Genomic DNA, 17729 nt, shown 5'->3' with positions numbered 1-17729 from the left:
AATCCAACTAACTTAGCCTCCTCTCTGTTTCACCAGCATGCTCCTCCATGTCTCCCTGTGACTATGCACTTGCCATTCCCCCATGCCTGAAATGCCCTTCTTCCTCATGAAATCCAATTTTCCCTTCAAGATATGGCTCCAGTATCTCCAACTAGGGCAAGCCTTTCCTATCACAGCTCAGTGCTAATATCTTCCTTCCCAAACGTCCTTGTATTTTATTGCTTTGTGTTTCCTCTTTTTATAGTCTTCTAAATCTACTAACTTACATCCATGATATCTTTCCTATTAGAATACAAGTTATTTGGGAGCAGGTAGGTGGTTTAGTGGATTGAGAGCCAGGTGCAGAGCTGGAAGATCCTGGGTAAAAATTATATACCTTGAACTGTCAACTATTCAAGACTATTGACTTTTAATTAATTTGTATAATTATATTTAATTTGATAATTATGTCTAAACAGCTATAATCTTGAGTTTGTAAATGACTATGTACACAGTTTGACCTATAATTTAAATTCAATTGAAACTGAAGTCTTATTTGCAAAAATTTTTTAAATAATTCCTAGATTCTAGGCAAGTCATTTAACCCCCATTGCCTAGTCCTTGCCACTCTTCAACCTTGGAACCAATACATTGTACTGAGTCTAAGACAGAAGGTAAGGTTTAAAAAAAAAAAGAATACTTACATTCCAAATTTTTAGAAGTGTGGATTAGATATAGAGTAATGATTATTTTAAATATTGTACGTGTATCCCCAGCACCTAGTACAATGTCTGTGTGGGCAGTTAATAATTAATTGTTGATTGTGAACAACTATTTCTTTGTTTTTTAATGGAATTTCTTGGAAGCAAACTTCCTTGAAAGGTTGCAAAGATTGTTTGATTCGCCAAATGAAACCCCTGCCAATTACAGTGGCAATGATTTCTAAATTCTATAGGGCAGCACAGGGGCTATCTGCTAGATATTTTATACACAGATATGGGTGTGACTCTGAAAATTTCTGTGTAAAAGTCTTTTAAATGCTTTGTTACTACCGAGTCATTTTTCAGTTGTATCTGACGCTTCTTGACACTATATGAAATTTTCTTGTTAAAGACACTAGAGTGGTCTGCCATTTCCTTCTCCAGCTCATTTTACCTGATGAGGAAATGGAGACAAACTGAGTTAAGTGACTTGCCCATGGTCACAAAAATAAGTATCTGAATTAAAATTTGAATTCAGGCCAATGTCTTTCCATTCTAAACCCAGCACTCTATCCAGTGTACCAGCTAGTTGCCAAAGTGCCATAAATGTTAGCTATTATTCTATTATTATTACTACTACTACTAAGGCTTTCTTCCTTAAACTTTCTTTTTCCTATTCCCCTTGCCTTTTCTCTTCTTATTATTGTTCAGTTGTTTCAGTCACGTCGGATTCTTCATGGTCCCATTTGGGATTTTCTTGGCAAAAATATTATAATGGTTTGCCATTTCCTTTTGTAGATCATTTTAGAGAAGAGAACCTGAGGTAAACAAGGTTGGGTGACTTAGCCAGAGTCATAGCTAGTAAATGTATGAGATTAGATTTGAACTTAGGAAGATGAGTCTTCCTGACTTCAGGACAGCATTTTATTCACCATGCCACCTAGTCAACCTTTAAATGCTCTAGGGAAGTTTAATATTTGAAGGAATATTATGACCAATTCTGCACTAAATTTCACTTTGATAAATATTTATTCCTTTCTTCCTTTTAAGAACAATTAATATTATATAAATCCAGATTTTTCCCTAAAGGGAACTTGGAAAACTATCTCCCTAATCACCATGAAAATAAAAAGTCCCTCCTTCCTCAGAAGGCATGGGTTCTTCTAAAACATCTGCATGTACTTGCAGCTCTCTTTTGCCATCACTAGATGGCAGTTATACCTCGATTTATCTACATTAAATTAAATTAAAGAACTGAGCCTGGGAAATGTACACACATATGTACATATACATAAATACACATAAATATAGGTATAATTCATGTACATATGTATATATATACTGAAATAAATAACAAATGCATACTTAAAGATCAGGACAACAAACATGGTGGTGGAACCATTTTTAGAATCTAGATATCCCTTTAAGTTTCTTGTCATTTATGTACAACTGTCAGAAGTTCTGCTGTCCATTCTCTATCTTAAAAAAGTCAGAGACTCCTCATTTTTTTCTACATATTACCACTATATCTAAAGCTATGGAAGGGCTTTGGTATGTCTGTATATGCATATAGGTGTGTATTTGCAAATGGCTTCAGAAACCATAGAAATGTGAACAGGGAAGGCAGTCAAGATCGACATTTTTATCTCTCTCATTCTTTGGTTCGAGACTTATTTCTAACAGTCTCATCTTGAAGAGTTTGTTTTGTTAATATGTATACAAGGAAAAATTACATAGTATGATGCTTATAGAAAAGTGTTCATTTTTACTACAAAAACTAACTTGTAGGGATCACAAATCTCTTTACTTCATTTTGCACATAATGGTTACTCTATAACTGGGCTAAGCTTTGGACTGGAAAGATTTGATCCATGATGTAACAAATCATTTCTCATTCTCTATGATTTTTAATTTTTAGAGTATCTCTCTCATGTCTATTGCTTCTCTTCTGGATCTCAGTTTCCATATGAGTAAAGTGAGGAGGTGAATCAGATGACCTTTAAAGTCTCTTGATTTAAATCTACTGATCTAAGATTGCAAAGCAATGTGAGGATTTTGCTTTTAATAAATAAAATTAAGATCAAGACTGAACGTATCACTCTCTATTGCAATAATTATTTTATTTGAGAATAAACTGTCAACAATAACAAAATGATGATTAAACCACATACCTGAGAGACTGATCCAGCGTCATTCCTGTAAAATCAAAAAACTTAAGGTATTCCTCAGCCACTAGTTGACTGAATTCATTGCTACAAGAAAACAAACAAAAAAACATGGTTAATTAAATCAGTCTATATATTTACAGATGCTTAAGTCAAATGGTATAAGGATACATACTTCTTCCCTAAATGTTTGGCCACATCTGAACGTTTGAAATGATCAAGATGGTAAAGACGCTTGGCCAACCGTCTAGCCGCCTCCACATTACTATTTGTTCCATTGCTGATAGTCTCAGAAGGTTCTTTTTCCAAAAATTCAGTACTCCCCATTTCACAATGGGGCTCGTGATTGGACTTTTTCAGCCCAGCATTGCTGCTACAAAAGAAGAAAATAAATATTTGTTAAAACCTCGTTTTCTACCCCAAAATATTTGTAGCACAACTTTTTTTCTGTAGTAAAAATAAAGAGAAACAAAGTAGAAGTCCCTTAATTGTGAAATGACTAAAAAAAGTTATAGCATATGAAGGTGACAATATTATTGTGGTGTAAGAAAAGATGAATTGACGAATACAGAGAAATATGGTAAAATGTAGATTATCTGTTGCAGAATGAATTAGGCAAAGCCAAGAAGTGTGTGTGTGTGTGTGTGTATGTGATATTACTATACAATGAAAGAAGTACAAAAATACTCTGCTGAGGTAGGAGGTTGATAAGTGTGGTACATTATACACATTTCTAAGCTTTTTTCAATCTAATTTCTAATTCTTTCTTTCCCTTTAAAAATATCATTTGTTATATGAGTTGGGTATGGCTCTCTGAATATGGGGAAAGGAGAGGTACTAGGGGAAATGTTGGTGATATTTCTTACAAAGGCATCAAAAAAATTTCATTTTTTTAAAAACCCTCCATTTTCCCCCATTGTCAGAAAATAACTAGTGAAAACTACATGGATCTAGATGGTGATATTTAATTTTTAATACACAAAGTAAATCTATACTCCTTTACTCCTTAAAAAAATTTTTCTTCTTTAAGCTACAAAGATGCCTTCTCTTTGCAATACTTCACATATTTTAAACTGTCTAATGATCCCAACTGCCATAGCTATGGGATATAACTTTAGCACCCAGCCAATGAGGCATTCAATTAAAACCATAGAAAGCACAATGTATATATCTGCATGACTTTGAGCAACTAAAAGAACCCCTGAAGACCTCCATATGTCCTCATCTATAGAAGAAGAGGGCTAGGTTTGGTGACTTCAGAGGTGTACTCCAGGTTTAAATCCTCTGAACTCTTTATAAACATATAATAAGCCAAAGTTTCCCAACTCTTCACAACTCATTAGCCACTACCATACAGTTTTCTCATAAAAAAGCAAATCCAATGAAATAAATTATTGCATAAATATTAAATTGGATTGAGATTCTTCCTCCTATATTTTATTCATTTTTAGATAAAATTTTAAGTCAAAGAAAAGAAAGAATTAAGTCATAAAGCCAACAACAGGAAAATGAACCAGAGTTGTCAGAGGTTCATTCGGATTCTGGGACTGTACAATTAGAAAGGTAAGGATGAGAGCATCATAGGTGAAGAGTTGGAAGGGTACACAGGGCCCTAATCAATCCCTTCATCTTGGAGTGCCCCAAAGAGGTTAAGGGACATAGACAAGGTCATACATCTGCTTAAGAGACATAGATGAGATTTGAAGCCAAGTCTGCAAATTCTGAAATCAATTGTTTCCTCTCATATTCTATAACTAATTTAACATCACTTTGATAGGCAGGTGTTGTATATTGTAGCTTCTTACTAATCAGTAACCTCATCTCAAAAACAGGAGGGAGGACAACATAAAGGTGAGCGACAAATAATATGTATAATTATTCCAAGACACAATAAACAATATAAAGAGTTAATCTAGAAAACTATCCAAGAATATTACTGTTAAAAAATGTATGCAATTAGTGAGCCCAGAAATTCTAAGAATTGTGTTCTCACATCCTCTCTTATATTTCTAGCTGGGCATGCAAGTCTCTATTACTCAGTTAAATATTTTCCTTCCTCCCAAACAGAAGCACGAATGCATGTCAGTCAGATACTGACTGATTCCTATTCTTCACATGTAGGAACAGAAGTGGGGAGTTGGGTTAAGGACGGAGATCTGTGATGTCCCTGGGGAAAAGGAGCTCCCACTGTGGAAACCTCGTCTAGCAATGTGGATAAGCAATTCCTTTGGTCACATCATTCTAAATATTTTTATTTGAATTTTACACATATCTATTTTCCTCTCCCCCTCCCAATCGCCACCAAATGAATAATTTTTTAAAAGTGCTAAAGAAAACTCTCCTGACCGTAGGCACAGTCCAACAAGACACATGCCTCCATTTGCCGCGTGCAGCTCTGCAGTCTCAGGTTGTTTTCAGGACACGCCTCTGTGGCAGAAGATGAGGGGGGATCGGGGTGGCCTGGGGCACAGAGACGCTGACCCATCACAGAAGAGGGTCCTCAGAGCCAGGCTGAGAACGCAGCGCCTTCGAGAACAGTTCTCTGACCCCCAGACCGCCCGAGCTCTCGATGCTCCCCTAAAATATCCTTCAACACGGCTCACACACCATGGCGGGATCTCTTCAGTCTCATCTGCCCTCCTCAAAAGCGCTAGAAGGAATTTCTTTATCCTACTCTTCCTTTCCACCTTTTGATGCTCCCAAACTTACCTAACCTACTTCTCCCACTTCTCATCTCCAATAGGCTGACGCGTCAGCCTCCAGTCTTCTCTAGGTCTTCTCCATTAAAAGGAAAGGGGGGAAGGGGAAAGTCTCCCTCCCCGCTTCCATCTCCTTCAGGGGCAGGGCCTGAGGTCAGACTCAGGAGGTCCCTGAGGGATCTCGGGGCTGTTTTTCTACCTCCTGGGGGTTAAAGTCTCTGGAAGCATCAACTCACCAGCACCAGCACCAATGCCAAGAAAAAAACATTCCAATGTCTAGTATGCACTGCAGCCATACTTCAGAGAAGTTAAACTTTTGAAGGTATTTGCCGCACATACTCCAATGTCTGCTGAACTCCACTGGCCTCCAGGTAGGTATTTAGTTCCCTGTGAGGTCACATTACTATGACCTCACATTCTCTGTGGATTGTTTATTGTTGGATTTTTGATCGTGTTTTCACACCCCCAATAAAAGCACAAGCTAGAACACAGGGGCCCCTGTACATCGGTCGAGCCAGAGACAATAGGGGCCAGGCTTGGAGAACACTGGAGAAGTCAGGCTGCATCATTCCTGCCTCCAAGAATACCCTCCCTTCTCCAGTTCCCTCCCAGACGCAGGGCAGTGTCCCGCTTAAAGAGCTAGAGACTCTTCAGGCTCTCCTTGATGGATTTTTCCCCTCCTCCCTTTTTCGCTTTCCTTTCCATTCCTTCTGATATTCCTTCTTCAGTCATGTTATAGAATGCTCAAACACTCTCATTGGAAATATGGGAGAGGGGAGGTTTCCAAAGATTAGAATCTCCCTTTCTTATGCAAAATAAATCATCAGTAGAAAAAATAGAGAGTGTATGGCTTCCACTATCCCTCCTGCACCTCTGCTGGGACCTTCAGGGGTCAAAAAATAACTTAATATGAACTTAAGTTTTTTAAACCCTTACCTTCCGTCTTGGAATCAATACTGTGTATTGGTTCCAAGTCAAAAGAGCAGTACGAGCTAGGCAATGGGAGTTAAGTGACTTGCCCAGGGTCACACAGCTAGGAAGTGTCTGAGGCTAGATTTAAACCCAGGACCTCCCATCTCTGGGCCAGGCTCTAAATCCAGTGAGCCACCCAGCTGCCCCCTTGATTTTATTAAAATATTTTTTGAACCTACATAGCACCAACTACATAAGGAATGATCATTATAAATACAAAAATTGCATGCTATATAAGAGCAAGGATGAGATATAAACAGATGATGTCCTCTGATCAAAGGATCTCTACAGTACTTACTCATCATTAATTTTCTGAAGTAACTAATTCATTCATTCAACAACCATTTTTTTAAAAGATATCCTACAGGGCAGCTACAGGGCTCAGTGGAGAGAGGGTCAAGGCTAGAGAACTGAGATCTTGGGTTGAAATCTGGCCTCGGATACTTCCTAGATATGTGACTCTGGCCAAGTCACTTAACTCTTAGCACTCCTCTACCCTGGAACCAATAACCAATAATTAGTATTAATTCTAATTCTAAGACAGAATTTAAAAAGATTTTATATACATACATACACACAAACACACACACACACACACACACACACACACACACATATATAGGGTTAAAAATACAAAGGTGGATGCAGAGGGTATAAAAGACACAATTCTTGCCCTGAGGGAGCATACAATTTTAGCCAATAGATATAGCTCACGAGAACATGTAATAATGATGTACTGTAGAATATAGACTGTTCTTAATGCATAATATTTTATAATATGATCCTAGGGGATATTATATATGTATGTGTGCATGTACGTACACACACACACACACACACACACACACACACACACACAAAGTAGCATGCAAAGATACAAGGAAAGAAAGCTTAGAGACAAGGGAAGCATAAAGAGTCACAGAAAAGATGAAATTTAAGCTGAGCCCTAAAGGATAGTCAGAATTTCAACATGAAGGCAAGGAGGAAGAGGTGAGACAAGAAGATAGAGCAAAGAAAGAAATAATAAAGGGTTAGTTGGATATAAAAACCAATTTAGCTATATTTTAGGGCAAAGTGAGAGAAGCAGTATGAAATAAACCTGGAAAAGTAGTCAGCCACATTCTGGAAGGCCTTGAATGATAGGTTAAAAAATCTGAACTTTATTTGCTAAATAATAAAGAATCCTATTTTGAATTGTCCCTCAATTCAATTTGGAAAGGTAAGAGGGGGCTAGTTTATGAAAGGTTTTGAATACCAAACAGAAGATTTTGTATTTGATCCTGGAAGTGACAGGGAGTCACTAGAATTTCTTGAGCAGGAGGAGGATAAGAAAAGGTCATTGGATTTGGCAATTAAGCAATCACTGGTTACTTCAAAGACAGAGTTTCAGTAATATAGATGGAAGTGCAATTGTGTTAAGAAGGGAGTAAGAAAAAGTAGAGTCACCAAGCATAGGTGGTCTTTTCAAAGAATTAACCTCTAAAGGCTAAAACAGAGATAAAGGAAGCCAGTTAGCAGGGATGGAAAAATGAAATGAGGGTTTGAGGAGAATGGAGAAGACAAAGGCACATTTGTAGGCAGTAAAAAATAAATCAGTAGAAAGGGAGAAATTGAAAATAAGTGAGAATGGGAATTATAGATGGGCAATCTGTTGGAGAAGTCAGGATACAATGGGATCTGTTGACCAGATAAGAGTTAATCTCAATAAAGAATGAGGTCATCTCATTCTACAAGATAGAGATTAAAGAGGAAATAGTAGAAGAAGGCATATAAATGACAAGAGATGATGAAGAGAGAATAAGAACGAGCAAAAAAAAAAACCCATCACAAATTGTTTTCTGTAAAATATGAAGCAAAGTTCTAAAAAGGGTAGGTGGAAGAAAAGCCATGGGAAATATGAGGAATAAAAAGCTTTGGAAGATCTGCTGTGCAGTGGGAGAATGCATTGCTAAGAGTTGTAGAAGGAATGCCTAGAAATATTGAGGGTCCAATTGAGATTGCACAACACAATGGTTACATAATTTTTTTCCATCTTTGTTCAGTAGCAGATTGGAGCAAAGGTAGTGAAATGATAGAAGTTACCTCTGCATCTTGGCAACGATGAAAAGGGGTCTAAGTATTCAAGAGAAGAAGACTGTTAGAATTAAATTGGTTCATCAAGGAGTCAAGAAAAGGAAAGGAGGAAAGGATGGTTAATGCCAGGAAATAGCCTAAAAGAGAACTGGGAGGTAAAGGAATTGAATGTCATAGTACAGATGAAGAGTAGGGGGGGTTAGAAGGAAAGTTGGAGGGAAAGGTGAAAATCCAAAAATAGGTAATGGTCAGATAAGAGAATTTTCATAGTTCTTGAATGTGGAGGTGGTGTATTTATGAGTGATAGCAAGATCAAGGGCATAACCACCTCTGTGTGTGGCTGAGGTGGGGCGGGTCATGAGAGATGAATAAATTAAGGAACTCAGTGTTAAAGATGTTTGAGGGAGAGTCAACATGTATGCTGAAGTTCCCTAGTACGAGAAAAGGAGTTGAGGAGAAAAACATGAGTCAGGTATGGAACTCACGAGGAGAAAAAGGACATGAACATCTACCAAGATTTTCATTTGGTGGCAAATATGAAAAGGATGAACCTCAAAGGGAAAGAGGCTACTGAGTGATGAAGGTAGGAGAATTTTCATAATAGAGAGTGAAGAATATTAGAACTTCCCTGCCTCAATTTGTAAGCAAAGGGGAATAAGTTAAAGTACAGTCAATACTGAAAAGGGTAGTCAAGGAAGCTATGTCATGGGGTAGGGACAGGGAGGTAAGTTTTAGTAATAACTAATAGATGAAAGAAGTAGAAAAGGGAGAAGTTTAGAAGGAAGGAAAATTTATTGTTTATGTAACAGGTAATTCATAAGGCATAGTGAAAGGTTTGGGTGGTTGTTGATTAAAACTGAGCTAGAAGGGTTGAAGGTCATGGAAGTGCTGAGGGGAATGGGAATAAGGAATTGAGTGGTAGAGGTGAGGAATGGGGTTTGGATGATAAAACACAGGTATTCAGAATCACTGGAATGTTAAAGAGTCTGAGAATGTTCATCATTGAATAAAAAAGAGGTTGTAGAGTGAACTATGGAGAAACATAGTATAAGATGGGAAGCACATGGTCAGATAACAGGCCAAATTCAATATTCCTCTTTTCTCCAAAGGCTAGAGATAAGGCAAGAAAGGGCATAGCCAGAGATCAAAGTCAAACCTGCACAAGATGAGAAATTCCCTTTCCCAACAATTTTCCTCTTCTTTTTTTTCCTTAAAAGCCAAATGCAGCAAGAGATGGAAGAGCTGAAGTCAAAAGAAGGTTGCTCCTCTTTGCACAAGAGGTTCTTCACATCCCACTCGGGAAATCAGGATGGTAGTAGGAAGTAAAAGCTGTTTTGAGCTAGCACAGATGGAAGTCATTGCTTTGAGGCAGATGGAAGATTCCTGGGCAGACCCCTTGCTGCCTTCCCTCGGGGGACATACTGAAGCCAGCATGCATGTAATACTTTCATTTCTTTCTAATCTTATTTTGTTGTTGTTTTTTCCTCAAGAAATTGGCTACAAAGATCAAGGAAGGTTTTAGGACCTTGTTTTGTTAGAGAGGTAGGTAGATAACTCTTGAATCTATCATACAAGGTCAAAAACAATTCTGAAGATTATCACTGAGACTTTGAAAAAATATAATACGATATAAACTGCTTTTGATTACCTTAGACATCCCCAAAACAAGGCAGCACACTGTCTGCTCTATATCTCAACACAAGCTAATCAGAATTGCCCTTCTCCCTTATCCTCTGAGGCTGGCTGACTCAATTACAGAAACTGACAAGCAAATAAGAGCTTTCATAAATGCGACCACAAGGTGGCGCCAACGTCACTGAGTAGTAGTCTCTCGGTGACCGAGAATGACCGTCACTACCAAGTTGGATATACATCTGGTCTAGGCTTGTTTTTGACTCAAAAATGCAAGGATTTACTTTCCTAGTATTTGTGCAAGTGGAAAAAGTTTAGTCTCGAGCATAAAGCAATACAAGTTCCTGTACCTGTGTACTACTTCAAATACACTTGCAGTCCTGGCAAAGTTAATCATTTCCCAGATCTATGTCTATGAAAGTCCATCTCAGGATTATATGCCCCAGCTCAGTCTGTTACTAGTTTGCTATTACTAGTGTGGTAAAAATCTAAAGCGTGGACAATGTCCCTCATCTCTCTCCAATTCCCTAATAGAATAAGATTATATTGGTGCTCATCTCTATGCTAATATCATAAAAAGGATCATCTTAGAATTTAAAGCAATCATAAAAACCAAAAATCCTTATTGTACAGATTAAGAAACTGAGTCCTACTTATTTGAACAAAAATATTTATAGCTGCTCTTTTTGTGGGGACAAAGAAAAATCAAGGGGATGTCCATCAATTGGGGAATGGCTGAACAAATTGTGGTGGATGGTGATGATAATGATGATTGAATATTATTAGGCTATAAGAAACAATGAACAAGATAATTTCAGAAAAAGCTGGAAAGATCTCCATGAACTGATGAAGAGTAAAATAAGCAGAACCTGAAGACTATTGTACACAGTAACAGCAATATTGTGGGATGGTAAACTGCAATAAGATTTTGCTACTATCAGCAATACAATGATCCAGGACAGTTCTGAAGGACTTCTAAGACAAAAAATGCCATCCACATCTAGAGAAAGAACTATTGGAGTCAGATGCATATCAAAGCATACAGTGTTTCACATTAGCATATTTATGGTTTTAATTTGGGGTTTTGGTTTTATATAGTCTCTTATAACAATGACAATATAGAAACATGTTTTGTATGAGAATACATGCATAACTCAGGTCAAATTGCTTACCATCTTCCAAGAAGGGAATGAGACAATTTGGATCGTATAATTTCATAAAATGTATGTTGAAAATTGTTATTACATATAATTGCAAAAAGAAAATATCCTTTTAAAAAAATGAGTCCTAGAAAGATTAGGTGATTTGTCTAAAATGACATAGATTAGAAACAGAAAAAAAATAAAATTTGAACCCATATCCTCTGACTCCAAATCAATGGAGAATAAATCATTCTCAGATTCTATAAAAACTATTGTTCACACTAATAACTGCTTTATAACAATTATTAGATTTTAGAGGTATTTCACTTCTCTTCAAAAATATTGGAAATTCCTTGCAGAAAGGGTTACTTTCTTAAATATATTTATATCCTCCACAGCCAAAAAAAATACCTTTTGATAAAAATTTGATTAATTGCTCAATTGTTTATATATTTACTTCTAAATTGATATGAAACATTAATATTGCTCCCTACGTAGGCTGCATATTGGAGTCAGAGAGATTGAAATTCAAATCTGGCCTCAGACATTTACTGGCCACATAACCCTGAGCAAATCATTTAACATGTTTTCTCATCTGTAAAATGGGAATAATAAGATCGCTGACCTCCCAGGTTGTGAGAATAAAATATCTATATAATGATTAGTGCCAGGAATGCTGTAGGTATCATATAAATATTAGCTATTATCACCTATTATAATTCACACACGTTTTTGTCTTGTATCAGCAGTTACTTTTTGGATGTTTTCAAATCAATGTCCAAAAGGCAGCTGTTCAAAACTCATTATCATTCCCCCTCTCAAAAAAGTGACCCCCTTCTCCAAACTTCTCTGTTTCTACTATAGAAAGACCCTACTATACATCCACTCACCCTGGTTTACAACTGTTTATTCTTCACTCTCCTACTTGATATATTTTGCTTCTACAACTTTTTTGCATGTTATTTTCCACAGCTGACTGTGAAGTCTTGGAGAAAAAGGTTTGTTTTGTTTTGTTTTGGCCTTTCTCTGTATTCTAAATAGAAGCATTTAATATTACTTGGTCTTTTCCTGACCTGTTGTATCATTAGTCTCCCTCTGAATAAATCCTAACGAGTTGACTATAGTGCAATATGGGATCACACTGCTAGAATGTGGCAACGACACTTGCAACTACATGTTCCTGTATCTACACCCAGCACTCTATTCACTCTTTTTCAATCGTCATTCAGTCCTGTCCAACTTTTCACTGGCTGCATTTTGGGTTTTCTTAGCAAAGATACTGGAGTGGTTTGTCATTTCCTTCTTCAGCTCATTTTACAGATGAGGAAACTGAGGCAAAGTTACACAGGGTCACACATTTACTGTCTGAGACTAGACTTCAACTCAGGAAAATGAGCCTTCCTGACTATGAGGCTAGCACCCTACCCACACTGTGCCACCCGCTGTTCCTGCCCCACACCTAGCATCCTCACTCCTTCTCTCCCTCCTTTTCTCTGTCTTCTATTTTTCCCTGCATTTACACGTGCACATATGAAGTGCTTTTAGTTTTATATTTATTGGAATAAATGAATTATAACAAACTAGTTTGGAGGTTCCCATAGTTTCTTACTAGGGAGTCTGTTGTGTTTATTTTCATTATTCATATTGTTTTAACCTCAATAAGAAAAAGTACTTGAACTTTTTAAGTATGTTCAAGAAGTGTTCATTTCCTTTAAAAAAAAAAAGCTAGCTGGCAGTCAATATTCTTATAAAATGGCACTTCTGTACAAGGCAAGGTTCTCCTTAGTCATAAAAGATTATCCCAACTATTAAACTAAGAAATAAAGTGGTTCTTATGACAGAACAATAAACTAGATCCTAGGGAACAAGTTGGCTCTCGCTCCTGTGGAGTTTACAGACCATGATTCATTAAAACTTTAGCCACAGGAGGCAACTAGATGGTTTAATGGATTGAGAATGAGACCTAGAGTCCAGAGATCCTGGGTTCAAATCTAGTCTCAGATACTTCTGAGCTGTGTGACCCTGGGCAAGTCACTTCACCCTCATTGCCTAGCCCTTACCAGTCTTTTGCTAGGGAGCCCATACAGTATTGGTTCTAAGAAGGAGGTAAGGGTTTAAAAAGAAAAAGAAGAAAGACAGCATGCATTTATTAAACTCCTACTGTGTATCAGGCCCTATACCAAATGTTTTATGGATGTTATCCCATCTGATTCTCAAAACTTTGGGAGGAAGGTACAATTATCGTCTTTATTTTACAGTTGAGGAAACTGTAGCAAGCGAAGGTAAAGAAGACGACATGTCTGAGGTCAAACTGCCAGTGTGGGGTCCCATCTGAACTTGGGTCTTCCTGGCTCAGCCCTCTCTCCACTCTACACCCTGTCTGCCTCAAAGGCCATTGTTTGAACCCAGGATTTCTGACTTTGAGGCACCAGACTTTATTTTAAATAGGATTTCTGATAAGATCCATCTAGAACAAATGGATCGGCCTGCGAAACAAGATACACAAAATGGATATGTCCGCAACGATCCATCTTTTCCACATAAACTCTGGTCAATCATCCCTCAGCCTTTTTATGACCAAAGATGTCACCGTAAATCAAAGAAGAAAACAGTCCAAGAAGGCCAATCTCACAAAATGCTTCTGAAGCACTTCTGAACCTTCTGGTCCCTGGACAGCGCCCCCCCCCCAACACCTCTGGCACTTTTTTTTCTATATTTGATAACGGTTTGGTCAGACAGAATAGCCTAATGTCCCCCAAGTCAGAAAGAACTGGAGTCAAGTGCCAATTCTAACAGGTATGGCATGTGTCTGTGGGCACTGACTCTCTCAGTGGCAAAAAAAAAAAAAAATAAACCTGGGAGGACATAAAAAGAGATACAAAGTGATGAGCAGAGCCAGGAGAAGGCTGCACACCATAATAGTAATAATGTTCAATAATCAACTGTGAATGACTTCACTATGATCAGCAATGCCAGGAGCCAGGACAGCTCTGAGAGACTCATGAAGGAAAAGACTGTCTACCACCACAGAAGAACTGATGGATTCTGAATGCACGTCATTTTTCACTTCATCTCCTCCGCAAGTTTTTTGTTGTACAAGCAACAATTTTATTCTTTTACAACATGATGAACATGGAAACATATACTGAATGATAGTATGTGTATAATCTATATTATATTACCTGCTATATTAGGTAGGGGAAGAAGGAGGAGAGAGAAGAGAATATAAAGAGCAAAATGTAAGAAAACAATTATTAAAAGTTGTATTGAACATAATCTTGATTTTTCAATGAAACAATTTAAATAAGCAGAATAACTGAGAAAGGAAAAGGGGATAAATCTAGGAATGCCAATTTCACTCATTTTACATTGTCATTAAAAAAGAGTATTCCTTTAAAAAATAAAATTCATTATTTGTTTTTTAGCATTTAAAAAAAGTTGTATTGACATGTAAAAAACAAAATGAAAAACCTCTTAATGGTTACTTTCCAAGACATTAACTGGCAGAGAGGGTAGTGATAGGTACTTTTCTATATCACAGTTCCCCTGCCCAAGCTGGGATCATCATCAAATAATTTCACTGATTTCAGGAAATAAATACAGGCTATTTCTTGAAGACTTACTTCTTCTGAAATAGGAGAGGTAACACGACACCATGCAATTTTGAGTCCTAAATTTTTCCTAATGATGTCCCTTTTCAATGAATTTCTTCATCAGCATGGCATGGTATGGCATACTACAAGAAATTATAAAAAAAGCTCCAATACTTATATCCTTCCATAAGAAGGGAAAAAAATTGAACAGTCAACCTGCATTTCTTTCTTTTATAATAAGCTGAAACACAAAAACTATCAAAAACAGAGAACTTAAACCAGCATGTACCCTTTACAAAGTGTCTTGTTTATACAAGAAATACCACCCCTTCCTGTTTTTTTTTAATTCAAAACAACTAATCACAAAACAAAACTTCCTTTTTGAGGAAACTACAAAGGATGATGAATTTTTTAAATGGCAATTGGCCCCAGTGTCCATTTAAAGTAGTATTATTCAAAAGGCAAAGACTTTAATGCTTTGCCTCATCTGTTTATTCAGAGATGTGGACTTTGTGTATACTGCAGAATAGAAAAGGATGTGTAAATTCAGGATATGTATTATGCAGGAAAGAAAATAGAAATTACAGGACAAGGCATTTCCATTAACTGCCTTCAAAGAAAAATTATGGGAAAAAATGACCATTTTTTAAACTATTAAAGTTCCTTTGACCTAGTTTGTTTAGTAACTCAAGGAAATCCATGAAAAAAGTCAGGAAAGGAGAGAAATAAAAATTCTACTGACAATAAGGAAACAATTTTTTTTAAGTCTTCTTTACACAGGGTCAAAGAAAGGAAAGATATGGTTTTTTATAATTAAGAAAAAATAAATTTCAAAAATAATGTGTTCAGGTTATTGTTTTAGTTTCATAGATACTATGCCCTTTTAGGGCAGCAAAGTGGTGGCACACTGGATAGTGCTGGATCTGGACTCAGGAAGACTATAATTCAAATCTGACGTCATAACCTTATTAGCTGTGTGACCCTGGGCAAGTCACTTAGGCCTGTTGGCCCAAGTTTCCTCATCTGTAAAATGAGCTGGAGAAGAAAATGCAAACCACTCCAGTATCTTTGCCAAGAAAACCCTTAATTGGGTCACAAAGAGTCAAGATATGACATAAAGGACTGGACAATAATAAAAACAACAAAGGAAAGAATAGAGAACAGAATTCCAGGTAAGAGATCCATCTACCAATGAAGATGGTATCTTTCTTGCCCATGGTCAGTGAGCAATCCAAGTGCCAAAGCCATGACTCGAACCCAGAGTCATAACGTTAAAGGCAGATTTTTATGCACAATACCAACACTGTAAAGCAGTATAAAACTAAACCTTTTATAGTTACTTCATAGTTATCATGCTATTCATATAGTCAATAATTTCAAAAGTTACAGGAAAAAAAATTTTTCCCTGAGCAGAACTCAGACACACGTGTGTATCTTGAAACAAAACTATCACGTTTGCTAGGGGACATCCATCCCTTTCAAAAATACTTTTGAATAAGTATATATTGGGCTGTAGGCAACTGAATGTGTAAAAACACTGCTTTAATGGATAGGTCTCCAGAATTCAGTTGTTCAATGGTTTTTAAATCATGATTGACTCTATATGACCCCATTTGGATTTGCCATTTCCTTCTCTAGCTCATTTTATAGACAAGGAAACTGAGGCAAACAGGGCAAAGTGACTTGCCCAGGGTTGCAAGGCCAGTAAGGGTATGCCATATTTGAACTCGAGAAGATCAGTATTCTTGATTCAAAGCCAAGTGCTCTATCCACTGTGCTACCTGGCTGCAAGCACAAAGTAATGCCTATTCATCCAGATTTCCAGGAAAGTATTATGGTAAAAAGCATTGTGAGCATGATATCTACACTCTACATTTTCTAGATCTGAAATTCACTGGCATGTTTTCCAACTCTTGAACTTAAATTCAGCAGAATCTCCCCTAAATACCTATTACACTTTCCAAAGTCCCAATAATCCTCAGAGTCAAATAAAAAAATAATTCTAATAAAAGTCTAACCTACTCCCCAAAAAGTTAAGATACTATATTTTCTGACTCTCCAATCATAGGCATTGAGGTCAAACACAGTAAAGTGTCCAAAGAATAACCATCACCCTTCTAGCCAATTAATTTGTTTGCTAACACAAACCAACCAACAAACCTAAAAATACTCTGAAGGGAAATATAGAATGTTACCTTTTATGAAGCTGTATAAATTTTTTTCCTTAGTTCTATGTTCTAAAGCCAGCAGACAAATAGAGATTATATATAAATATATTGTTTCATTTACTGTATCTGTATTATTCTGCTTGAAACATACCAGAGTGTTTAATAATTCTTTGCTTATGGACTGATTTTTTAAGAATTTCATTTAGTATTGGATCTGAGGCACCAGCTAGCAGGTTATAGTTGCATTTAATAATCCCTTAGATTAAATGTCCTAGTTCTTCTACTATTACCTTTAAAAAAGGGCACAATAGTACATAAATGTGAAACAGACAAGGTATATATGCCAAATGTTTAATATTAGTATTTGGGGAATAAAGCTCCAAATGAAAAATAATATGTAAAACAAATGTGTCTTCTTTGCAAAAAAGCATATTTTTCAGGTGCCATTAAGCTATTATTTTATTGTATTAGTTACTACATTATTATATTATTTATTTTATTACTATTCCTTTTTGATAACTATTCATGTATTATCACCATCTATTGCGAAGTAGTCTTTCTCCTTAGAGATCTTATTTGCCAACCATTGAGTTTATGCCATTTTA

General features: G+C 36.7%; 1 protein-coding gene across 12 annotated transcripts in view; it reads right to left on the bottom strand.

Annotated features, from left to right (window-relative positions):
- The window catches only part of PSD3 (pleckstrin and Sec7 domain containing 3), a 784568-nt gene that overhangs the window by 294100 nt on the left and 472739 nt on the right, over positions 1-17729 (bottom strand). For 10 of the 12 annotated variants that reach the window (XR_008915561.1, XR_008915562.1, XR_008915563.1 and 7 more), the window contains 2 exons: positions 3021-3218; positions 2852-2932 (listed from right to left, as the gene is read on the bottom strand). Coding sequence is in view for 9 of the 12 variants with exons in the window: in XM_056813641.1 (XP_056669619.1) it covers positions 2852-2932; positions 3021-3218 (279 nt within the window). In the remaining 3 variants the exon portion in view is untranslated. Of the gene's footprint in view, positions 1-2851; positions 2933-3020; positions 3219-5780; positions 6068-17729 lie in introns of those variants that run through there. The other 2 variants (XM_056813650.1, XM_056813645.1) reach the window with 2 other exon arrangements.

This window comes from Monodelphis domestica, chromosome 1, assembly GCF_027887165.1.
Source record: "Monodelphis domestica isolate mMonDom1 chromosome 1, mMonDom1.pri, whole genome shotgun sequence".
NCBI classification, from domain to species: domain Eukaryota; kingdom Metazoa; phylum Chordata; class Mammalia; order Didelphimorphia; family Didelphidae; genus Monodelphis; species Monodelphis domestica.
The sequence above is the reverse complement of the archived record's forward strand: the minus strand, read 5'-3'. Positions and strand labels throughout refer to the sequence as shown.